General features: G+C 40.2%; 1 protein-coding gene across 2 annotated transcripts in view; it reads right to left on the bottom strand.

Annotated features, from left to right (window-relative positions):
- The window catches only part of GRIA3 (glutamate ionotropic receptor AMPA type subunit 3), a gene marked incomplete at its 3' end in the record, with an annotated part of 282009 nt that overhangs the window by 33826 nt on the left and 221147 nt on the right, over nucleotides 1-27036 (bottom strand). For both annotated transcript variants that reach the window (XM_082681358.1, XM_082681357.1), the window contains exon 12: nucleotides 18080-18278. In XM_082681358.1, the coding sequence (XP_082537484.1) occupies nucleotides 18080-18278 (199 nt within the window). The remainder of the gene's footprint in view (nucleotides 1-18079; nucleotides 18279-27036) is intronic.

Genomic DNA, 27036 nt, shown 5'->3' with positions numbered 1-27036 from the left:
TTCTCTTAAGTTCCCGGGACCTTATTACCAAAGAAATACAGTAACTTAAAAACAGCCTCCTGTATCTCAAGCAAGACTGTTATTATCTGTTGCTATTTCAGAGAAGTCAATAGGCCAATAATACTTTTAAAAAATTATGTATTTCCTTAAAAATGACAACACTAATTCAAAAAGATACACGCACCCCAAATCTTCATAGCAGCACTATTTACAATATCCAAGACATGGAAGCAACCCAACTGTCCATCAACAGATGAATGGATAAAGAAGATGTAGTATATATTACATATACAATGGAGTACTACTCAGCCATAAAAAAGAATGGAATAATGCCATTTGCAGCAACACAGATGAACCTAGAGATTGTCATACTAAGTGAAGTAAGTCAGAACGAGAAAGACAAATACCATATGCTATCACTTATATGTGGAATCTAAAAACTAATACAAATGAATGTATATATAAAACAGAAACAGACTCACAGGTATAGAGAACAAACTAGTGTTTACCAGTGGGGAGAGGGAAGGGGGGATGGGCAAGATGGGGGCATGGGATTAAGAGGAATAAACTATGTATAAAGTAGATAAGCAACAAGGATATATTGTACGACACAGGGAAACATAGCTACTATCTTGTAATAACTTTTAATGGAGTATAATATGTAAAAATACTGAATCACTACGTTGTACACCTGGGACTAACATAATATTCTAAATCAACTATACTTCAATTTAAAAGAGAAGAAAAAATATTTTCAGTTAGAAAGAAGTTATGTATGTTCCTTTAAGACTCTCCAGCTTGCCTTCTATTCCAACTCTGATCAGCCAATGGCAGACCTTTGTCAGTTGGACTGCTTACTACCCAGTACCTCCCGGACCTCCATCCTCAACAGGGTGCTACAAACAGCAGTTAACGCAACAGATTAAGAATGCTTAGGCAGATCCTTATGTTTTTTCAGAGCTCTTAAGGATAATCTGTGGCTAAGAGTTATCTGGTTTTCTTCTTCATAATTAAATGGCTTGTTTCTATTAACCCAAGATTTTAAAAGCCATTTGCAAATTTTAATTTCCATCAGAAGGACTTTTCTGTCACAGTCCTACATGTAAAGACAAGGCAATATTTAATTAAGAGTCCTCCTAGACAGTCATCTCTTTTTAAGGCCTGCTTTCTTTACCTTCTGCCTTGAAATTGCTTGTCGGTGTGGTAGACAAAGTAGATTTCCTCCCCCTTCTCTACCTGATGGCGATCTGCATTTCTACTGATTTCTATCCAGGTCATTCATTATTCACTCACTGAAGAGTATGTTATTAATGAGAAGCAGGTAGGAGTCATGCTGTCCTCCCCAGGTTTAAATGAATCTTTAAGATGGTACAATCAAGTGGATATGCAAAATAGGCCACTAATGCAACATTAAGTTTACAAATTTAAACACAAAATCAGGGACTGCAGAACTTTTAAAGTTTCTCATCATTTCTGCACTGGCAACGTGGGACATACTGAATATATAGCACAGCGTTAGGAAGACATGGAGTCACATTATTGAAAAATGACTGATGTTTGTAAGGGAGACTCCAAGATTAGCTACCAGACTTCTGGAATGCTGTAAACCATACCTACGTAGACTGGCTCAACCTCAATAAGTAAGTTTTCCAATGCCTTTGAACTTTCCTTCCCCAGGTTTGTGCCGCTTTGCCTACATTAGGAGCATGCCTTCCATCATGTAGGAGATAAATTCCTGGAAAAATCTGTGCCATAAATTAGATTCATTTTTGAAAAACAACTTTTATTTCTCTATCAATGCATGGGCTGTTTTATGTTTATTTCTGAAAGCCTGCCTCTTAGGTTTTTCTGACAAGTGGTTAATGATCTGTAAACACCAAAAGGCACTAGGGAGATCTCTGTTTTCCAGGAAAGAATATGTTTCTGATGTGAGGAATTACTATTTATTGCTTTAATCAGTCGTGAATTTTCTGGTATATGGATTACTTAAGGTAGGGTCTAGCTGTGTTTTGAATCCAAAGGTTTTGGAATAAAAGGGAAGCCTTAAAAGATAACAAATGGTTTTAGCTAGTCCTTGTTAATCTCTGGACTGGCAGAAGGGCAAGCCCAGTAACTGCCTGGGAAGACAAAAAAGCCAGTCCAAAGCGGTTCAAGGTGGGAGGTCCTGATATAATGCATAAGATGCTGCATCCCATCAGTGCCACTGGAAGAGGTATCCATGGTAACAGCAAGGGTCCTAGTGGAACGGAGTGGAAAAAGATCAGACACTAGCCTCACCAAAACTGATCTGGTCTTCATAAAAGAGAGAAATTACTCTTCAGCAAGGCGGGGAGGCTAGGGTTCTCTTTTCTGTAGCAATCGGGATCCACATTTCTATTTGGGAGATGACGGCACCCCAGAGGAGGTTAGAAAGAAGGAATGGTTCCTCTTACGTATTTGTTAGCATTGCAAATATCTGTGCTGGGAAAACTCTACCTACCTTGTTAACAGTTCCCCACACCAGCTTAACCCTGTATGAGTCTTATCAATGCCCACAGCTTGCACTCGATCAACTGCCTCTATAACCGATGCTGTGGATGAAGGCTGGGCAATCTGGCCTCGGGGCTGGAAGGCATTTCTCTCCTGCTTGGGAATTGGAACATTCCCACTACCACCCTGGTGCATCACACTTCTGTTTACCTAATACCCATAGCATGTAAAAATGGCAATGGCATTGTAGAATTAACAAAAGGAGGGAGGGAGGAAAGATCACAGCCATCTCACTTCTTTCTTTTAAGGGCTAAGGAGCCAGCGTTTCAGTCTGGTTATAAATGTTTACTATACCACTCTTTTCTAGAAAGATAAGCTCTCACTAACCTTCCTTGGTAGATATACTAAAAGGATGGGTCCAGCTCAAATTCCCTCACCAATCACCTCCACTTACTCTCAGGAGGCGTCACCCTGCCATCCGGGTACTTGGGGCTGGCCACTCTACGAGTTTCCTACGTGGGGGAGGTTGAACCCCCGGTCTCCCTAATGCCTCCGTAAGAAATGAATGCAATTACATTGGTTGCCCAATGCCCAGTCCCAGCATTAGGGAATAGGGAGTGGTACATGAGAAAAGTTCTTCTGGCTGAAGGGCAGGATTTTCCTGACCCATGGTTTGTCTTTTCCCTCTGTACCAATTTTAGAATACATTCCTCTTCCTGATAGCATTTATGTCCTCTTCATTTTGAGCCGTTCCTGCTGGCCGGGTTCATGTCTACCCAGCTAAGTTGGTACCTTTGAGCCATGAGGCTCCCTGAAACCTCTGAAGAGTAGTAACACAGTACAGCTGCCTCATAATAAAAGGCATGGAAAAGGACCAAGAGGGAGGGAAGCGAGGGGTGATGTTATACTAGGAGAGAGCTTTGGCTAATGTCCAAGAGCTCAAAGCTCTCGTTGTAATTTCTCATTCTGCCCCTTCTCATTTTAAAAGGACATTTCTCTTGCCCATAGCTTCCAACTACATGTATATATATGTGTACATGTATATATATATATATATATATATATATATACACTTGAAATATAGTTGATTTACAGTGTTATGTTAGTTTCAGGTGTACAGCACAGTGATTCAATTATATACATATATATAAATAAATATATATATATAATATTCTTTACATATATAATAGTCTTTTTTAGATTCTTTTCCCTTATAGGTTATTACAAAACATTGAGTATAGTTCCCTGTGCTATACAGTAGGACCTTGTTGGTTATATATTTTATACATGGTAGTGTGTATATGTTAATCCCAAACTCCTAATTTATTCCTCCCCCCCTTTCCCCTTTTGTAACCATATGTTTTTCTATGTCTTTGGGTCTCTTTCTGTTTTGTAAATAAGTTCTTTTGTATTATTTCTTTAGATTCCACATATAAGTGATATAATATTTGTCTTTCTCTGTCTGGCTGACTTCACTTAGTATGATATCTCTAGGTCCATCCATGTTGTTGCAAATGGCATTATTTCATTCTTTTTTATTGGCTAAGTAGTATTGTACTGTATGTCTGTACCACATCTTCCTTATCCATTCATCTGTAGATGGACATGTAGGTTGTTTCCACGTCTTGGCTATTGTAAATACCAGCCATATTTTAATACTTGAACTTCCCCATGTGAAGCCCACCTCTTCTGTATGTCTACCTAACTGTCCTTTAGACCGGGGAATTTTGAAGCTTGGGATTCCTGGAAGCCTCTGTAAAAACACTGAAACCGCAGTCCTGGCCACCTGAGACCCTGCAGGTCAAATGGGGGAAAGTTAGAAGAAGGGCTGGTAGGACAGCTTCTGTCACGTTGGCAGATTTCAAGCTCCTGAGCAATCTTTGCCTTCCGTCCTACTGTTTTCTTTCTTCTTATGAAATTTTCTGTGCCCCTGCTTCTTTCCAGGTTCTATTGCCTTTGTTTTTCCATGCCGACTAGCACCTAGGGATGTTCACCTAAATTCTTCCAGGTAGGGACATTTGAGGCAAGAGGTTCTCTGAAGCCTCTGTAAAAGCATTAATGCAGCAGCCCTGACCACCCAAGACCCAGCAAGTAAAAGAAGGAAAGAGAAAGGGAGGCAAGGGCAGTTAAAGGAAATTAGGAGAGAGCTTGTCTCTAAAGGGTAGGAGTTTCCAGCTCCTAGTCTAGTACTTCTGTCCCATTTTTTTCCTAAGAAATTCTTCTTAACAGCAACCTAGGACATCCTGATTGGAAATCTCCACTGATAACCAACACTTGGACCTGGCCACTTCCAGTCCTATAGGATGGGAAGTTTGAATCGTGTGGCTTGCTGAAGGGTCCCTAAAGACATTAACCCAACAGTCCTGGTCACCCAGGCCCCATCCTATAGATGAGGAATGGAAAAGGAATGGTGTCATATGGATTATAGGAAAAAAATTAGGTCAAAATTGTAAACACTTCAAGGCATCTGGGTATTATTCCCCTGCAGTCTCATTTCACTCTCACTTTTAATTTTCTTCTTTTTTTTTCATGGAAAGGCATTTTATTTTAAATATAGCAGTGTGTACCGCTTTTAGTTTTCTTGGACTTTTATTGACCCTAGTCTCCAGCCCGATACCATTACTTGAGCTTCCCTGCACTTGGGGCACCCTCAATTCTCAGTGCCAGCTCAACCTCAGATTCCAGCCCCCGAAACAGTCATCTCCCATTGGTCCCTGTTGATCAGAGGAAGGTTTTCCCTTTCTCTCCCACCCCAACAGGAACACTCAGAGGAGGAGGCTACAACTCAGCCATCAGCTGTGACCATCCTCAAGATACTTCTGCTCAGACTTCCCTCTGTCCCACAGGCCTAGCCTCTAGCCTCTTCCCTGCATCTTTCACATAGGATTAATAGAAAGAAAAAAAAGCAAATCCAAATCGTCAAAGCAGAAATCCTCTGATACGTTGTATTGTCAAACGCTCTTCAAAGAGTGGCTCTTAGTCATCTGTGTTGCAATCACTTGGGGGTGCTCGTTTAAAAATGCACGTTAATGGAACCTATGGAATGAGCACCTTGGAGGGGGAGGTGTGAGAACCAATAATCTGTGTTTTAAAATAGCTCCCCAAATGATTTTCTCTGCAACCAGTGGTGGAAGACACTGGTCTAGTGTAGTCATTCATCAGATTATTGAGTTCCCAACTGAACATCTCCGACAAGTGGCCATTTGCCTATTCCTGGCCTATAGCCCTTCAAAGATGAACAGCTCACTATCTATGGAGACAGCCCAATCTATTTTTGTATTCCTTTATTAGAATGTTCTTTTTACAATGAGCTAAAATCTCTATCCCTGTAATAGCCACTCTTTGATTTTGGTTCTATCCCTTAGGGCCCCACAGAAGAAGTACAATTCATCTTCAAAGTTTCTACCCTTCAAATATTTGAAGATAATCCTAATATATCCTACTCCTGCATATTTTCTTCAGGCTAAATAGTCTCAATTCTTGTGATGGGGGAAACAATCTTGTAAAAAAGTGTAGACCGGTCCCCATAGGTCAGCTCTTTGGGCAATTCCAGATAGAAATGTTTTAAGACAAGACCAGTAGAGAACTATGAGAAGCCATGTTTTTCCTCTTGATGTCAACTCTAAAAATCTGGAGGTGTCCCTTACCTTTAACAACTTTCTATGGATCCATTTTGCATGAATTTATCCAAGCTTCCTTGAATTCATTTATATTTCTCCTCAGTCATTGACCATGCTATTCTCAACCTTCTTGTTTGTACAATTGGCTGAAACCCCAGGCCAAGAAAATAAAGCAAAAGTGTTCTTCAGGATCTGGGCAGTTTACTCCCTGGTACTTTCATATATAATAAACTTTAATTATTTGCTAATCACAATTACCCAAGTTGTGGGGCGTGTGCATGTGTGCACCTGCGTGTGTGCGTGCGTGTGTGTGTGTGTGTGTGACTGGAGGAAAGGGACAAGATACAAATATTTTGAAACCAAACTTCAAAATTTTGTGTAAAGGAGCTTTAATATGATTATCTTCATGATTATCCTATTAATACTACCACATCAGGAAAGGGGCTGTTTATTTTAGATGAAATAATGTCTAATATCATGGGGTTGTTTTTAAAGATGAAAGCTTCTTACAGTTCAATTTGATATTATTTGCCAAAGCATAGATGGATTTTGCTTTTCAATACTGGTTCCTCAAACTCATTTAAAAGAAGTAAAGTATTCTTCAGAGAAAGCAAGGTGTTCTTTTTAATGAACCCCATCTTCACGTGTGAGATGTGAATTATGAAACTAGAAATAAGACAGTGCTCAGAGCACCCTGGCCTTAAGCGGTGATTTCCAATTTACCCTTGGCAGTCTATTGATTTCTACTATGATACTATTGTTTCAAGGCAATAATTTTTTCTTGGAAACTGTTTTTTTTTCATCCTAAACTCCCACCCCACCCCAAACACATATACATACACTATTTTGTGCAAACAAATCTTAGTGTGAACACTAGAGAGAACTAACAGTTCTTCAGTCAGTAGTGGCCACAGTTTAACATGATATAAAGTCATGGTCTGTCTTGTTGTTTTGGTCACAAATACATTCTTACATATCCTTTGAACTATTTTTGAATTCTATTTTCTCTCCAGATATTTTTAAGATGCCCCCTTTTCCAGAAACCTTTTCTGACTAAATCCCCTGACTCCTTTATTATCTGCATACTGAACTCAGGGGTTTGGATGGCATCTCCTATTCATTCCCAGAGTGTCTAGGACAGAGTTCTTTACCCAGTGAGTTGGGAAAATCAATGTTACTATATGATACCAGAAATAGTCTGTAATCCAGACCACAGACTCATGGCAATTAAACTGAGAGTGAAATAAATCAGGCTGTGATCACATAAGAATTTTGACAAAAGTAGGAAGTAAGAATCAGTTCCGGAATGCAGGTTCCTCTAAGCATAGCAGCTAATTACTTTCAGGAAGTTCTTCATTTAGGGCACCAGAGAGTGTACAGATAGGAGATCAGTTTTGGGGATAACATACAAATACCTACAATCAGAACTGGAAAGAAATGCCATAGATCATCTCTATCCAAATCCCTCCCTTCAGACAGGTAACATTCTAAACCATTTAGAACAGGAGGGTGATGGGTTTCATTCTACCATCCATCACCTGCATTCTAGTGCAGTCTTGCTGGGGCATCAGAATTGTAGCCCAAGCACAGAAAGAGGAAGCATGCTCCTCTAAGATTTTGCTACAAGCTGAAATCACTAGCTAAAATATCCAGGGCCCTCTGTACATATGTGTGGTGTGCAGTATAGACAGGAATTTAGGTCTTTTTCAACACATACATACATAGCATACCTCCCTCTCAACTTCAGTCATGTATCAAGATAAAACTTTGTGATATTAACTAAAGTTCTGTCCCCAATACCAGGTACCCAGCGATCTTCTTTCTATTGGGATGGGGGCATCAATGGCCTAAGAGAGGATTAGGAAGAAAATATCAATGGAACAGAAAATGCCCTCACCTTTGCTTTCCAAACAGACTTTCAGAAACTTACAGCAGAAAATAATAGAGCTGGCATATGATCCAGCAATTCCATTCCTAGGTATATACCAAAAGGAATTAAAAGCAGGGATTTGAACAGATGTTTGTACATCAGTGTTCATTGCAGCATTATTTACAATAGCCAAAAGGTGTAAACAACCCAAGTGTCCATTAAAAGACGAACGGATGAGCAGCCGCATAGCACAGGGAGATCAGCTGGGTGCTTTGTGACCACCTAGAGGGGTGGGATAGGGAGGGTGGGAGGGAGACGCAAGAGGGAGGAGATATGGGGATATATGTATACGTATAGCTGATTCACTTTGTTATACAGCAGAAACTAACACAACATAGTAAAGCAATTATACTCCAATAAAGATATTAAAAAAAGATGAATGGATAATCAAAATGTGGTATAGATAGATAAATTCAGCGATAAAAAGGAATGAAGTTCTGACACATGCTATAACATGGACGAACCCTGAAGACATTGTGCTAAGTGAAATAAGCCAGACACAAAAAGACAAATATTGTGTGATTCCATACAGATTCATAGAAATGGAAAGTAGAATAGTGGTTACTAGGGGCCGAGGGAGTGGGGGAATGGGAAGTTGTAGGGGAATGGGAAGTTATTGACTAAAGGTTACAGAGTTTCTGTTTGAGGTGATGAAAATGTTTTGGAAATAGACAGTGGGGATGGTTGCACAACATTGTAACTGTAATCAGTGCCACTGAACTGCATACTTAAAAATGGTTAAAATGGCAAATTTTATGTTATATATATTTTATTATAATTTTTAAACAATAATGTAATATACCAAAATTCATTGAACAGTACATTTTAAATGGGTGAATTAAATCTTAATTAAACTGTTTTTAAGAAGTCATAGCAGAGACAACACTACCTTGAAAGCCAAGTTTTAAATTAGTAAGAACCAAGCTTTCTGATAAAAAAGAAAGGTTTTTGAGTTTCCAAATTCTAATTCCCTTTAGAGGGAAACACGAAGTTTCTGCCATACTCAATAAATTGGAAAGCAGATGGATAAAGAGCCAGACTAACTACCCTAGGAGGCCAGATAAGAGCTGAGGCAGAGAGGAGTACAAGAGAAGTCAGACTGGGCTATACGGCTCTGAGAAAGGTCTCTGTGCCCTGCCCCCCATCTCCCACCCCCCACCCCAGCTCTCCAAAAGGGGGAGGGAGGATGGGACTCCCAGGGCAGAAGTAACGAGGCCTTACTTCCCGGGGTGTAGCATAGGGATGATAAATTGAAGAGAACAGCCCATGTCTAGCTTGGTGCTGGTATCGTAGAATAGCAATGGTTACATGAGATCTATGAGATCTCTAGGAGGAAGGTGCTGTCCTAGACTGGTGGAAGGAGAGAAGGAGACTATTCCAATAGCCCTATAACAGTGCAAGGGGTGGGGAGAGAGAGAGAGAGAGAGGGAGAGGGAGAGAGGGAGAGGGAGAGGGAGAGAGGGAGGGAGGGAGAGAGAGAGGGAGAGGGGGAGAGAGAGAGAGAGGGAGAGAAAGAGAGAGAGAGAGAGAGAGAGAGAGAGATCACGAGCTGAAATAAGTGCAGGGTTAGTTGGTCTGCAGAGGTCTTGTGGCCTGGATGAGGGGATGACGCAGCAAATGTCAGTGTGGAGGGGAAAGACTACTTGACATCCAAACTGGGTGGTGCAGCCCAATGGATGCCTGGAAATGATACTGATGATCTGGGGTTAGATGGCTGCCCCTGATGCCATGATACATTTTCACATGGCTACCTCTTATCCTGTAAAGTCCCTGCAACTTGGATATTATCCCAGGGAAGAGGGAGTGAAAAATCCTGAAATGACTAGGAAATCACTAAACTTGCCTGAATTTATCTGGGTGTATCTTTTCTGCCATGTGGCAAAAATGAGGTACCAGTAACAGGAGTATAAAGAAAGTTATGGTTTTGCAAAATGGAGTTAGTTAGTCATCTGTGAAAATCTACCTCTACCATAAATCGTCTTCTAAGAAGACGGCAATAAGACACAGTGAAGGCATGAATCATTAGGGGCTTCTGGACTTCTAAAATTTTTTGATGATTAACCTTAAGACTTCTTATTTTCTTACTTGGCAGAATTCCCTAACCAGCCCTAGTGTAAGTGTACCTTTTCAGCCCTTGTTATTACAGTTTACTTTGTTACTATAGTTTGCAGTTTACAGTTACTACAAGTATCCTTGAATCATTTAACGAATGTAGGACTTACAGATTTCATTAGTGACCACTGAAAAGGAAGGCCAAAAATCTGAGCCCTTCCACTTTGCGCACAAATGTTATCTAATTCATCAGCAAATTCTGTGACTCTCTCTCCAAAATATATCCTAAACCTGACCACTTTATACAATCTCCATCACTATAACTCTAGCATGTAATTCCAATCTTTAGTCACCCAGGTTGTCTTCCTGTCCCTTAAACATGCCAGGATTGTTCCTGCCCCAGGACCTTTGCACTTCTTATTCGTTCTGTTTAGAATACTCTTCCACCATATTTTCACATGGCTAACTCTTATTCAGGTCTTTAATTAAATATTACCTCCTTAAAGAGACTTTACCTGAACCCCTCCTTCCCAAGCTCCCAGTTAAAACAGTCCTAAGTCATTCTCTATCATAATACATAGAGCACTTATTGGTGCCTGAAATTATTTTATGCATCTATTTGTTTACATGCTTACTGTTTCTCTCCTTCCAACAGAATGTGAGCTCCTTGAAGGTAGGGATTCGTTCATGTTTCCCCTACTGTATCCCAGCTGCCTAACTTGGTATTGTAGACACTGAATATTTCTTTATTCACTGGTTAAAAATGTAGAAGATGTTGAAGACTGGAATGAACCTGACCAGAGGCATTTGCTACTGCCTTTTTGAAAAAAAAAATTCACATCAAGGTTTTGTTTTTGTGAGTTTCCTTCTCCTTTCAAAAGCAGAGTGCAAGCAAGCATTCTAGTGAATTGAATGCTGTTGTGAGTTGAGTTTCAGTAAGTTGAAATTTTAGTTGGTCCTTATGGTCAACAATTTAGGCTTCTCATGGTGATGGAAGGGAATTGTAAATAATCAACCTGCTCAGGCTTGCCAGGTGAACTCAAGGAAAGTCTAATTGAACAGATGAGTCCCTGTCCTCTAATTGCAAGGCTATTAGGTGATTTGACTTTGTCAGACAAGAAAAGAAAGTGAGGTCCTGAGATGAGTTCCTCTAGGGAAGAGAGTTTCAGAATTGTCACAAAAATCTGGGAGTTCTGTGTGATGTTAATTATCCTGGTGTGGTCTGAGAAAGTTGGCAGCCTCAAAGATAACAAAGACTTAACCCCCTTAGGCTCTCTGAGCTGTGAAATGCTCTCATAAGCAAGTAGGTTACCTGGGAAGACTAACGGAGACAGGCTAATGAAGTCCATATGGTTGGTTACTTTGGGCAGATGGTCTGCATGCCACCTTGAAAGCACTTGAAGTTTCTAGGTGGTCTTTAAGGGCAGCTTTAAATTGTGCATGGTGAAGTTGTCGAATCTGCAGACCACAAAGGAATGGCTAAAGATGGACTAAGAGATGAAGTCAGTAGTCATATATATATATATATATATATATATATATATATATATATATATATATATATATGTGTTTTTTTTTTTGTGGTACGCGGGCCTCTCACTGTTGTGGCCTCTCCCGTGGCAGAGCACAGGCTCCGGACGTGCAGGCTCAGCGGCCATGGCTCACGGGCCCAGCCGCTCCGCGACATGTGGGATCTTCCCGGACCAGGGCACGAACCCGTGTCCCCTGCATCGGCAGGCGGACTCTCAACCACTGCGCCACCAGGGAAGCCCTAGTAGTCATATTTTATAATAGGGGTAGGAATGGGATCAGGAGGAGGGGGGAAGGATATAAATGAGCTTTCTCTCTCCTCCCAAAGCCAGAAAAAAACCCCACCTCTCTTCCATTGAGCAAGCAGAGATTATTTTCTTTTATTTTTGAGAAATACCCCTCCCTCATGTCTCCACAGAGCCTTATTTGGACAGTCTCCATGCTTCAATTGCTCTATTGCTGGGCCCTTTTCTTAAAAGTCTCCTGGGATTTGTAGAACCCTTCATAGCGTTAAAGAGATTTTTCTGATATTCTAACTAAACCCATAAGGAAGATAGAGCAGGGAATATTTCCCTTGATAGATGAGAAAACTGAGACCAAATGACCCTTACCCAAAGAAAAACAAGAAAGGCATCAGTGGGTGTGGATTGCTGCATTTGTGGCATTCACTCTAGTTTTATGGACGCCTTCCTTTTCTTTGCCTTCTTATCTTGGGTCCTTTTGAGATTGTCAGGGCCTGGAAAAATGTCATTTAACAATGTGTATAGGTTTCCTTTTCTAATTGATCCATCAAGGGGAATAAAAACAAAGATCAACCAGGAGATGATACAGATGCCTTAACATGCGCTGTCCTAGAGGCTTGATTCGTGCATAGGACCCCATGTTTCTGTGAACACTCACACCAGAAAGGCACTGAGATGCAATGGGAAGAGGACCCAATCTGGACTCAGAATTCTAGCTTGTCCCCTCTGAGCTGAGCGACTTTCGACTTTCAGCAGGTCACAAGGTCATCTTGCCTCAGGTGTTTCCTCTCTGAAGGAGGTGTAATAATACCTGTTCTGGTTGCGTGGCAGGATTGTCGTGTGAATAGAGTATGGTAATGTATGTGAATATGTGTTGAAAATCTAGCCCACTAGATTGTGAGCTCCTAGGGGGTAGAGGCCATTTCTGTTTTATTCATCACTTAGCTGACCTTCCTCCTGGGGTTACAGAGGATCATTAACCCTACTCTTGTTCACCGAGAAGCATACCCAGAGACTGGCACATGCTGGGAAGTCGCTCCATAGAAATAAACACCATCAGCTACCCCGGAGGGATGATCGTCTAGTTCTCTGAGATGCCTATATTTTAAGTCAATCTGTTCCCCCAGATAACCTCCAAATATGGCGAAGAAACCTAAGTATTTTCATGTGATTTGGCAAAAGGCAGAAATTTAATTTCGTTTATGGAGATGGCTCTGCAGTGCTTAGCCTGGAGTTTGGCATATAGTAGGCACCTAAAAAGAGTTACTGAAAGAGTGATGAATAAGTAATAGAATCTAGGGCATTGTTACTAGCCTGTCTTTGTTGCCACATTTCCTCCATTCTCTCGGAGACAGACAGTGTTGTGTGCATTAGTTGTCAGGTCAACCTCTACTCCCTTGGTGAGTGTCCTTTCCACCCAGCTTGAGACTTGCCTGCAAGGAAGACCCAGGAAACCACAGATCCCTGACAGCTGAGGGATGGGAAAGGCTGACAGCTGTCTGAATGTACCATGTGGCCAGGCCTCAGCATCCTCACATCGTACCTGCTGCTCCACCTCCAGTCTTAACCTGGAGGTCTATGAGCCTTGCTGTGTTATGTATTATATGACATAGGAAAATAAGAGTTTTGGGGGGGGATAAGGCGGCATCAAAAGGACTATGTAAATAATTAAAAAACAATTTCTTTTTAAAAATTGTTAAGTAATACATACAATAAATGTCTCTGACCTACCATTCCTTGGTATCAACTCATCTCCTGTTGCTGCTGTTATGTGTTCCCTAGTGTGTAGTTGGCTGTGTCCGCAAGCATTCGGTCACATCCTGTACGTCTTCAAACTAATTAAATGTGGTTGCAGTTGTCCGGGTACAGTATCAAGCTCTCAAATTCTTCATGGTTCTTGCCGAGAAAATTTTTAACAAAAGAATTTTTACATTTTGATGTGTTTCCTACGGTGAGGAGATGGGTAGGGTTAAGGGAGGTCTGTTGTGGTAAAGCTTAAAGATTAATGGTTAGTTTTCTTAATCATGTCCAAATGTCACCATACCTAGCATAGGGGAATTTGTGGAGAGATTGTTCTTCTTTCCCCATAAAGTTCAAAAGCCCTATAATAAATAACCAATAAATGTTGAAATGTGGACTCTGATTGAAAATGTGTTTGTGTGTGTGTGTGTGTGTGTGTGTGTGTGTGAGTGTGTGTGTGTGTGTGAGAGAGAGAGAGAGATTCAGAATGTATAAGGAGAATCTACATACTCTTGGGGACTACTTCCCAAAAAAATAATTTTTTTTGAAATACAGGGCTCTTCTTTATGCTGCCTGCATTTCAAAAAAATTTAAAAGTTAAAGTAAGCGATGACAACAGTAACAGTGCTGAGATAAAACATTCTTCATGAGTAATTCAACTGTGCTTCTTATGGCTTAGAATGTCTGCAACTCAGAAGACAGGGCAGTTCCCTTGGTGGTCTCCAGATAAAGTTCAGTTTTTCTGTCCTACCTGGGGTGCTGGGGCAAGGCACGTCTCTCCCCATTCCATTCCATTTATATTTATTTTCTTAAAGGGGTTTAAATTAGCATTAACACTTCAGTTTAAAAAGCAACATCCTTTTATACCCTGAACTATCTTCAGTGGGGATATGGCCAAGTATCTGGAAAAGAATTCACTTCGTTATAAAGCAGAAACTAACACACCATTGTAAAGCAATTATACTCCAATAAAAACATTAAAAAAAAAGAGTCAAGCATCATAGTGGTCTTCTAATATTTCTAGGGGTTTGAAGGCAGAGAGAATTTTGGAATTGCTTTTTCTCCCAGATCTACTTTTTAACCTGAACCTGCATCAGGTTAAAATTTCAAAACCTAGTGGAGAATGATTGTTTCGGTGTAGCTTTCCAAATCATAGTGGCATTTCTCTGGGCAATGACAATGAAGCTGTCGACTTGTTTTTTAGCATGGGTGCCTCCACCTCTGGTTGGGACATTTAGTTTTGGAGCTGCTGACTAAGGAAATCAGTTTTCAAGTCAAGAGGGTTGTAATATTTCAGATGTCTCTTCCAGCTGCATGCATTTTGTTTGGTCCCTCCCTGCCTTTCCTGATGGAACAGGTCCCTCTGTGCCAGTGACTTTATGTGATTGTAAGATAGCAGCCGAGGATAGTTCAGAAAATGAGAGAAAAGAATCATTTAAAGATGTCATCATTTTAATGGCAGCCTTACCCAGGACAAGTTAAAACGTCTGCAGGGCAATTAGAAAGGAATTTTCTTTTATTTAATTTTCTCTAGAGGGCTGGCCCCGGGGCTGTTTTATGGTGTTACTAACTTGGTCCCTGTGGTTTTAATATGGAGTGAGAATGGGAAGAAATGAGCTCATGTTATGTTTGTAGATGTTGCATGTGATCCTGTTTTATCCTCTAAAGTTCAGAAGGCATGCCATCAGGGGTCCTCGATTTTTTTTTTTTTTTTTGGCATGTGGAGGAGTTACTGCTCTTAAAATAGCCTTGAGATCTTGGAGGACTGAGAGGAAAGTGACATGCTGTGGCGGTTACATCCCTGAGTAGGAGACGATGTGTTCTTGCTGGCTGCCTTCTCTGATTTATGGGGTTCAAGGAGGGGTAAAGTAGAGGATTTTGAGAGGACAGATGGCTTGGAGACCAATTGGTTGGGCCCCTCTGTATTATATGAATACCAAGCATTCCCTTTGTTGGGTTTACAGAACATTTTTCAGTACAAGCAGGCTAGGAGCTGCCTGTCCTATACTGCTCAGTTCCACTCTTAGATCATCAACTTTTTTGTGCTGTCCTAAAGAACTTCTCCAGAGTCCTTACTGCTGTCGCTAGCAACCAATTGAGGAAAAAGAAAAGTGGCGTGCGGGAATTAGAAAATGATTTGCACTTCTTTATACCTAGAAATATCTGGCTCCTTTTCGAATCAGATTTTCAGAACAGTTCCATTTCCATACGAATTACTCATTGGCTGTAAAGGTCACTAGGAATTGCTGAGCATTGGAAACCGCAAACCAGTTAGAATGTGGCAATAGCTTTGCTCAGAATTGAATGTTGATTCAAGTTGGCTCTGGTAATAAGATTCTCTTTAATGAAACCATCATTGAATGGATTAATAGATGCTTTCCTAGTTTTTGAGAAAGATACAATATATGTGGGGGATGTGGTCTGGGCATGGGGACATTGACTACTTGGTCACAATTTCAAGCCTTTGTGTTAGTAAATCTTCCCAGAGAGCCTCCTTTGCCTGCAATATGGATGAATGGCCTTTGAAAGCTTAATGGGAATTGATGCCACCTATCGATTACCATTTAAAGCACACCTTCCTAATTTCTAATCATCGCTGAAGGAAATATGCTTTCTGGTGGAACAAGTATCCCTAATTGGAGGGTCCAAGTCTGGTGTCTTGATAGCTTAAGGGGTCCTTCTAGCAACTTGGTGCCTATTGGGTTGGTGAACGTAAGCTCTGCTGAAGGTTGATGCTAAACCAGATTTCCGTGGAGCTGATTATGTGCTGAATACTCAGCGGATGGAAATCCCTGGCTTTCTGCCCTGAAATGTGTGAGTGATTTCATGAGGGCAGGGGATTATTCCCAGATAAGCTTCTGGAACTGCCAACGTAGTGAGGGTCAAGGCCAGGTTAGTTCCAGAGGATCTTCATATCATTTTGATGCTTCTAGTACTAGGCCCCTGTCCCTGGTTGGAGATTATGAACTGCTCGATAAATAGTGGTAGAGGTGAGATAGGGATATCCTGAGCCAATGAGATTTCTGGAAAGGGTCTCAGAATTAACCCTTTCTCCTTCAGGGAATGAAAACAGTTTTTAGTTAATTGCTATAATTTCAAGAAAAACACACTCCTCCTGCTTTCCCATGAAACAACTGGACAAATCCCATGATGATACATATAGAAATATATTTCTTACTGATTTCTTAAAGCAAGCTGGTTTAGAACCAGCGTTTGTTTACTGTGGATCTTTGAGGAAAAGTCAGTAATTATACCTGCCATCCGATAATTTGATTATTGGTTGGAGAGAATGACTAAACTTTTCTTCTCTACCTACTACACAAGTGGCTTCTGGATCACTGCTACAACCAGTTACATGGGTTACAGTAGCAGGCAGTGGTATGGATAGAATGGGTCCATTTTCTCACTTGAAACCACCATATTTTCCTGGTTGGGACAACTGAAAAATCATGTGAGTTCTTAAACACTCCATCGGTAGCCTTTCTTATAGACCAGTTGCTACAGAACAAAGATATTGGTATTTTACGTAAAAGTGGTTTTGTTCATCATATTATCCTTCTATAATATTCTCCTTCGATCTTCTTTCTTCTTTCTCCTTGACAGTACTTACACTTTACTAACTTTTGCTAGTGAACAACTTGCTGTTTCCCCACCAAGATTTGGCCTATGTGCGGGTAGTGAGGGGGAAATAAATCTACTCAAGAAATTAAAACAGGGCTTCCCTGGTGGCACAGTGGTTGAGAGTCCACCTGCCGATGCAGGGGACACGGGTTCGTGCCCCGGTCCGGGAGGATCCCACATGCCGCGGAGCGGCTGGGCCCGTGAGCCATGGCCGCTGAGCCCGCGCGTCCGGAGCCTGTGCTCCGCAACGGGAGAGGCCACAACAGTGAGAGGCCCGCGTACCGCGAAAAAAAAAAAAAAAAAAAAAGAAAAGAAAAAACAATTACCAGCTTCCCAGAAAATTGAATTATCAGCATGTACATGAATACTTGAAACAACTGTAATACATTTCAATAGAAAACCAATGTCTAAAATAGAATATGTAATTTTATAGTTCATCACTCCTCAGATTCTTAGAGTCAATTACCTAACTTCTGTGAACTGCTGAGACGTAAAATCACTGCTTTTGTAAAAGCTAAAAAGGAGAATAGATATTATTTAGTTCAATCCCCTCATTATTCAAGTAAGGGGACCAAGGCCGACAGAAGTTAAATGACTTGCCCAAGGACAAACGATCACTTTGTGGTAGGGTTGGGATTCAAACCTGTGAGTTCGAACTCAGTGCTCTTGACATGCCCCCTGTGATGTTGCGCAGGAGTCTTAGTTCTAAAGGACAATGAATTAGGTCACCAACCAAGTAGCTCTGTATTTAAGATGCTCTGCTTTGATAACATTCCCACCATTTCCCGATCCTCCCTTAAAACACTGTGAATCTGCCTTTGTGAGCAGATGATCAAATAAAATCCAGCAGGCCCAATTAACTGTAAAGCACTTACTCTGAAAAATTCTTTTGTTGAGCCGGAGTCCAGGGTCCCATATGCAATTTCAGTCTGCTTAGCTAAGTCTTCAGCACTCTCTATGGGAGAAACCATCCTCTCCACAGTCAGGAAAGCAGCGAGATTGGCCGTATAGGAAGAAATTATGATCAGGGTGAAGAACCACCAAACCCCTCCAACAATGCGCCCGGAGAGTGATCTACAAAACAAAGACCAATCCAGACCCAGAGGGGCCGGATTTCAGTTTAAGAAATCCTTATCTTTACTTTTGGAAAGAGGAATGGTTTCAGTGTAGCTGATGAAAGAGGGAAGTAAATGATGTCAGGGAATTAACACATCAAACAAAAGTGACATGTTGACAGTATCACCACATGTCATGATGGCGTGTGATGATGGTACATGCATAATGCTCTTCAGGCCTACATGGGTTTCAAAGTAGGATTATTTATTTAATCACGGGCAAAAATACCTTCTTTTTGCTAGTTCCTGCTTAGGTGTAATAATCGTACTTAACCTGATTCTCCTCCTGTGAGCTTTTCTGGGCACACCTGTGGAAGACTGCTCTATTTCCTTTAAGGCAAGTGGTTCCCAGCCTTGCCTGTACCTTAGAATCACCTGGGATCTTTAAAAAAACTTCTCATGCTCAGACCCAGCCAAGACCAAAGAAATCAGAACCTGAGAGGTGGGACCCAGACATGTATTTTTAAAATCTCTCCAGGCGATTACAATGTGCAGTCAAGGTTGAAAAACACTGATGTAAGGTGATGTCATGGGAGGAACACAGAGTCGAAAACCTTCGCATATTTGAAGAGAAATGATTAGGTGCTAGCTAGTAAACAAGCACGATGCACTATGAGTTTAACAAATTTAATATAGACATTGCCATTCTGTGGAGCTGATTACCCATAAGGCAAGGGGCCATAAGATAATATTTATTATTGTCTTCATATAAATGGCTAGTGGGGCTCAGGAGTTTAGATCCAGAGATTGAAACTCTTCCCTTTTACAAATTGAGATGTAGCACATAGGACAGGCCTCAAGTGAAGTAGGAAACTACCTGCTTAATAGGATTTGAGAAGCACTAAAAGCTTTGTCTGTACCCTCCCCCACCAAAATAATCAAAACAAACAAAACCATCCTCACTGGCCCGCCCTAGAAATTCTAACTATTGGAATTATCCTCTGAGCTTTCTTCAGGAGGCTTGGTCAAAATGTAACATTTTACTTCAACAGCATCTATTATCATATCCTGGATTAGTCTATGCAATAGTGGAGAATGGGACAGAGAAGATGGGTAAGTTTTAATCAGGGAAAATTTTGTTCTTAAATGGAACTGGGCATGGGCATTACTTGGGGTGTTTGTTAAAACGCTGATTCAGAATATGGGTGCTCAAAAATCTGGACTTCTCAGGCATCACTGGTGATTGCAGTGGTCTGCGGCCCAAACTGAGAAATACTGTTCTTCTTGTACACCAGCGATTCTCAACTCTGCCTGCACATCAGTATCATTGGGGGAGTTCAAGACAACACAACACAAAACACAATGGCCAAAAAAATGCCTAGGCTCCACCCCAGGCCAATTAAATCAGAATCTCTGAGGGTTGGGCCTAAGCAGCGGCACTTTTTTTTTCCTTACATCTTTATTGGAGTATAATTGCTTTACAATGGTGTGTTAGTTTCTGCTTTACAACAGAGTGAATCAGTTATACTCCGGGGCAGCCAAGATTGGGAGTCATGGTCCTACGTCATGAATGCTACTCAGGGAGAGGGTCTGTGGGCAGTTAGGGGGCAGTGTGAGGGCACTGAATGCCCAATGGGTAAGGGCTTGTAGTGAGGAAACTTCATCTCCTTCACAATGCTGCTGAAGGCTGGCTCTGTTTGCAGAAATGAAGTCTGGTCACTAGGTTTTATAAAACATTGCCACATTATCCCGAGGATAGTTCTGCTCTGTGGTGGAGCTCCATCCTGGTTAGGCTGTGTTCTCTCATGCCCAGAAAAGCTCACAGGAATAGAACCCACTCTGTCATAGAGTCAAGAATAGGCGTAGGAGCCTGGCACATCTCCAGGCTCTGTGGGAAGAGGGCAGCTCTGGGCTGAAAGCTGGCAAGTCAAGCTCTTCTCTGTCTATACTCGCATTTTACCACTTTGAAGCAAATTTAAATTCCTGTGTCCCAAGATAACCTTTTTTTTAGCCTCTGGAAAATTCAGTTGTTTTAGATTTTACACCCTGATCAAATAATTTTGGCAGGTGTTTTGATAAAGAGTATTCTTTATTGATTAACTGTAACAAAGCTGTTTGGTTTCTTAAAGCCTGTAATTCCTGTTGGTCCCTGGATGCTTCACATAACCCTTATTTATTTATTTCTGAACATAATCACTTTTAGCGTTCGGGATGTGCAAATCTGCTTTGCAACAGATTTTCTAACTGATAGTTATACTCTCTCAGGATTTCACCTGGGAACATTTCCCTTTTAATCAGAAGATGTAAAAACATCTGGAGTCAGAAAGAATGTCACATCTGAATGCTAAAAGTGTACAGAATATTTCAGTTATGAATTTGAAACTTTCACAGTCTTTCTTCATTGTTAACATACACATTTTATTCTGGGTTGATCTGACTCTGGAAATAATTTTACTGTATAAAAGATGAATGCTCAAAGTAGCATTCGTAGTAATAGGGTAATAAAAATGATAATAATAGCTAACGTTTAAGGAGCACCTCCTATGTGCCAGACTCTGTTATAATTGTTTACATGTGTCAACTCCTTTAATCCTCCATCCCTTTACAGATAAGAAAATGGAGCATTCTACAGATAAAGAAATTGAGGCACAGAGAGGAGAAATAGGAAATAAATCATCTAGACTTATGCATTCGGAAAGACATGCCCACATTTCTGTAGTATAAAATACTCATGTTTTGTATAAGAAAACCCAAAATGGTGTGTAAATTATAGAAGGAGCAATTTTCCTACAAACATTGAGAAATATAGCTGCAGGAAAACCAAACATGTTTGGATAATTATTGTTTATTATCTGTTGTTCATTTGGAATGGAACTGTGAATGTCCTCCTTATTTGGGATGATGGGGTTTTACTGAGACCAAGGGGAAAACTGATTTTGGAGTATTTCCAGAATCATGGTTTGGTATGGAAAAGGGTGTATTCTGCTGCTGTGAATACTAATGGTAGTTTATGTATTATCTGCTTGAAATGTGGAGAACAACACAGTAATTTATGGAAATTACGTTTGTGCCATTCTATTGCAGCTAATGGACTGTGGCTGTGTCTGTGTGATCTAAAATCAAGCCTGCGCATCATAATCTGGCTCTTTTGGCCACCTTAATGGCTGACTCAGATGATCATGTGGTTGGTCTGTATGACTCAGCTGAAATTGGCTGTTGACATGACTGAAAATAAACCTAAAAGCAAAATGGTCTTTTTTTGTGGCCTCTTGTCTACATGGCTGTTGATTTTGGCAATTATGTGGTTAATACTGTGATAGACCTACGATCATGGAGAATTTTGGTGAATATCCACATAGAAATGGTAAAACAGTATCCACGAGCATCAGCATAGATGGAAAAAGGAGCTTCCTTGGAATCAGCGTTGAATGCACAAGCTTGCATTCAGCATTCTCCCTTCAAGACAGTAGTAGCTTTTGTGCCAGTTCAAGTAAGAATTTAACCTCTGTAAAATCTAAAAAAGCCAGACTTATAGAAAAACAGAAGAGAATATAGGTTTTCAGGGGATGGGAGGTGAGCAAAATAGGGGATGTTGGTCGAAGTGTACAAACTTCTAGTTATTAAGTGAATAAGTTCTGGGGATCTGATGTTTTTCAAAGGAATGGATTTTTTAAAAATATAAATAAAATTTTCTGTTCATCAAGAAAAGAAAAAAAAAAAAAGACAGTGGTAGCTTTGACAAGAGTCTTGGTGGAATTTCTACCACTTTCTTCCCTTGTATGTCATGGATGCCTAAATCCTTTCACTGAGAAAATGTGCAGTGGAACTCACAGGGAAGAAGCTCTATAAGAATTTTCACATTTCCCTTTTCTCATTAGTGAAACTAGAGCCTTTTAAATCCACATTTCACATGGAGGCTATATAAAAAGTGACTGATGGGTCAGCCCCGTCACATTTTTAAAAGGATCTATTAAAACAAGACAAGACTTTATAGTTGAGTTAGAAAGACCTGTCATTTCCCAGTATCTTTTCTTCCATTAATGCAGCTTCAAAATGTTTAACATTCAAGTAGTTTTGTTGCACAAGACAGATTTTGAGGTTAGCATAATGAAATGACCGTAAAATGCTGCCATTTAGTATTTATAAAAAATGCATTAAAGGAACATATCATACCTTTTGAAGAAATGTAAGAGGAGACATGAAGTTAATGAAAGTAAATTAGCAACAAGACAAAAACAGACATAACATTGCAAAATAATGCACAATGCTCATGTTACCTGTGATCATAAGAAACTAGAGTTTCCGAGTTAATAATAAAATGTATTTTACGGCCTATGAAATGATAATAAAAGTGAGCTGTGTGCTGGAACCTTCATCCTGTAAGTAAATTTTGAAATCGGCACTTTACTAGCTTCACGAGATGCAGACCTGGAACTGCAAACTGCCTCTCTCCTTTGCACAAACTCTATCATTCCTTTTCTCCCTCTTCTTTCTTCCACAGTAGGCATCATTTCTACACTGCATTCAATGCTGTGTCTATGACAGATTTTTAAAAAAATGTGCAGAGTCAATCTTTGGTTCTTATAGTCTTCTCTGATGGGAATAACTAACCATCTCCCAAAGACTGAAAACTACGGCCTTCAGCCAGAAAAGTCATGAAATAGTTGTAATAAAAATCCTGCTACTACAATTAATTTATTACCACACCACTACTGCTTTGAAGTGAATTTGCAGTTGCAGTAGGATGAAGACACTGGTCATACATCAGTAAAGGAAAGGCTATTGTTGCTTTAAACGGAGCCCCAAACTCTCCTATTGTCTTTGATCCCATTCATTTTTTACCCTTCGTATATTTTATTATTCTGCACATACTTTCCATTTAAAAAAGGAGGATCTATGTGTCAGCTAACCTGGACAGATCCCCTGCCTGCTTCTCCAAAGTGTTTGCTATCTGGAAAACTTAACAGGAGAATAATGCCCATGGAATAATCTATACACAGTAACCGGGTTCAAGTTAGTGTGCTCTTTCCATTTTCTCTGCTGCAATTCCCTGGAACCTTGTATCTTCAACTTGGCTAGCCCTCAGATGTCCCTGCAGCTTTAGAGAAAGTCAGCAGGGGGAGCATTTGTCTGGAAGGACTTGGACTCTGGCCTGCTTAGCAGTTCTGTCAACGTTTTACAAACGAAATAAATTTCAGATTAAAAAAAATTCCAGCCACCTGTCAATATCAGCAAGACATTGTGGAATAATACAATCAAAATGTTTGCAAGTTGTGTAATCCTTAAGGAAAGCACTTTATGGGTTCAAGAAGGAATGTTGTTGGTTATTTCTCATCAGAAAGCAGCTATTTGGCACTGACTAAAATTTTAACCGTATTTAGGAACTAAAATGCAAGTGCAATATGAACGATTAGTATTTGTGAAGCCAGGATGGTTAACAGCAGCTAGTTTAAAAATGATAATAGGTAACGTGTATTGAGAACTTACTATGTGTCAGGTACTGTGCTTTACATTTTATAGATGAGGAACTGAGCCTTAGCAAGTTTTAGTACCTCGCCCCACGTTACACAACAGCTAAGCGGATTGTGAATCTAGTGAGATGAACTCCAGGACCCGCATACCTAATCACTGTGCTCCCTCCATCTGGCTACACCTACTGGCTATCTCCCCATCCCCCAATCAGGGGGAAGAGGATTGAATGCAATCTCCTCATACTTTCTTCTCCTGACTCCCCCCAACAAATTAGTTCGTGTATGAATATAACCTCAGCTTATTCATTGATTACTCAGTCTCCACTTGAATTGGTCACCCTGAACAATTGGGGTAGTTGAAAATATCAAACCTAATATTGACATAGACTCTTTAGGCTTCTAGGTTACTGTTCATAGCTTTATTTGATGGCAGTGGAATCATGCTCAGTTTTCCTCATGATGTCTTGTTGCTGATTTCCCAGTCTTTAACTTTGAGTGAACACATGTTCAGCAGCATTCTTAAATGCTCACTGCCTATTTTCTTAAACAGCCAGGGCAAAGGTACTGTTTCATCAGAGGTTGGGAGACTGAAAACATCTCTTGGGCATGAGCACGAGGAAAAGAATGGAACAAACAGTGCACCTTTAGGTCGGTAGTGGGAGGCTGTGTGTGGTAGTGGAAATAATTGTACTGCTGGCTCTTAGAGCCTCCGTGCCCTCGGGTTCCATGACATTATCTCTCCGGGTACTATTCCTTTCTCTATGATATGAGAAAAGCAGTATGAAGTGGAACGAGCACAGGTTCTGGAATTGGAGTTGGGTATGAATACTGGCTTTGTCATTAGCTGTGTGACTGGGCAAATTACTTCACCTGAGCATCACCTTCACCTAAAAAATAAGTACGATGCCCACCTTGTGGTAGTGTTTTGAGGATTAGAATTCATATGATAATACAGGTAAAGTGCCCAGATGCAGTGGGAACTCAGAGAAAATTGTTCCTGGGCCCTCAGTAAACGGATGCAACTGGATTAATTTATCTCTGACATCTCCTCCTGCTATGATATTTGATAATTCTACTTTAAAATGTGGTCTCTTATGATGCCTTGAATTGCTCCAATTTTGAGAAAAGTCAGAGTGTACAATGCATGCTCACATTCTGGGCTTTCTGGAGAGTTTGCATTCCAAGGATGGCCATTGAACAGAAGTGGGGCTGTGTGCCCCATTGCTGGGTTGAGTTGTGACCAGCATTTAGAAAAAAAAAAAAGAGAATAGATAATATCAGAGTGCATGGCACACTGTAAGGGTAATTTCTGGTGAAATTTTGTTACGTACATATATGTGTACTGAGTTGTGATGGAAAATTTATCTCTGACCGAGGGTTGTGCTCAAAACATTTGAAAGCCATCACTCTCTAGGACAGTGTCTAGTGCAGAATAATAAAATCTCTACCTTGAAAAAAGCACTTGATATATTTCAGCGCCACAGAAGAGCCACAGCTTAAATTCTGCTACAAAAAATGAAAATAAAGAATCTTTCCAGCTTGTCATTTTCAGGCCATCATTTTTAAGTTATTACTTAATGAGGTAATATGCATAAATACTTCTAAAAACAAATGGCCTTTTAAGAGTCCTGTTTGAGTATGCACAGCAGCATGTAGCACTCCAGTGGGGATATCACAAATTTAGTTTTGAAAATGCACTTACAGAAACCAATAAAATCTCCAGCCTTAATAAGTCTTTAGCATTGTCTCAACACAGATTACCAGCCACGTTAAAATCATTCAATTACAGGATCATTCAGAAACCCTCATCTCTTGAAGCGAACATTTTAAAAAATCAGGAAAGAAAGAAACTAGCACAATTAACTCCCAGATGATATCACAAAACGACACACATCCCAAGCACAAAAGGAATAGGGAGTGAAATAATTTGGAGAATCTGACCAAGCAGATTGAGGGTGGCAAAAAAGAATGACAGATAAATGAGGCTTACCCCACACGTGTTATACTAAAAAGCTGCTGAAGATAGTTACCAGCGATGTATACTGCGAAACTCCATTTTAAATGTTTTGCGCTCCAAGTGGATAACCTCAAATGAAATATGCTATAAAAGCATGGTAGGTGACCTTCTGAGTCCTTCGAGTCTAAATGAAAATCCCTATATGTTTGTATAATTGACTCTGGTCAGTATTTGAATTAATGTTCAATTTTACCAAAGCTGCAACTTTTTATTTCATTTTTTTCTGATTATAAAGATGTTACATTTGCTTACAGTATTTTATAATTATGCATTTGCCACCATTTTTGTTTAGGTGAGTCGACACTTTAAGTGGGTAAGATCTAGGATATTCACATTGAATATCTTCAATAGCTTCACTGAGGCAAAATATGCATACCATACAATTCACCAACACAAGTGTACAATTAATGATTCTAGTAAAGTTAGAGTTGTGCAACCATTGCCACAAGCCAGTTTTGGAAAATTTCCAATACTCTGAAACGTTGCCTTGTGCCCTTTTGTGGTTAATCCTGATAGGAATGGGACTAGGGTGAGGCAAGTGAGGCATTTGCCCCCCACACAAAATTTAAGGGGGTGCCAAAATCTCATTAATCAAAATAAAGAGAATTTTAGTATATATTTTTTAAAAAATCAAAATTAATTCAAGAAAATCCATGATTAACAAAATAGCAAATTTTAAAATAAAGATTGGATCTGACCCCTGTACTTGCTCTACTCAGCTTCACTTGCCTCACCCTAATCTTGATCCCCTCTCTGCTCCCTCCAAGGCCCCGGAGACCAACAACGTGCTTTCTGTCTCTATTGATTTGCCTATTCTGGACAAATGGAATAATACAATATGGGATAGTCAATAAATGGAATTCAAGTAATGGAATCATATGGTAAGTGGCCTTTTGCATCTGGCTTCTTTCATTTAGCATCATGTTATCAAAGTTAATTTAGTAGCATGTATCAGTTGTCCTTTTTTTAGTTGCTCAATAGTTTCCCATTCCAAATGTGGTACGGATATGCCACATTTTGTTTATCCATTCGTCTGTTGATGGACATTTGGGTTGTTTCCACTTTTGGCTATAGTAAATAAAGCTCCTATGAACATTTGTGTATAAGTCTTTGTGTGGATATATGTTTTCTTTTAGGTAAATAAGAGTGGAATTGCTGTGCCGTATTTTAAGTGTATGTCTAATTATAAGAGACTGCCAAACCACTTTCCAATTTGGGTGTAGCATTTTGCATTCATGCTACTAATGGATGAGAGCTATAGTTATTCCACATCCTTGTCACCACTTGGT

The sequence above is a fragment of the Grampus griseus genome, assembly GCF_964374135.1.
Source record: "Grampus griseus genome assembly, chromosome: X".
Taxonomy (NCBI): domain Eukaryota; kingdom Metazoa; phylum Chordata; class Mammalia; order Artiodactyla; family Delphinidae; genus Grampus; species Grampus griseus.
The sequence above is the reverse complement of the archived record's forward strand: the minus strand, read 5'-3'. Positions and strand labels throughout refer to the sequence as shown.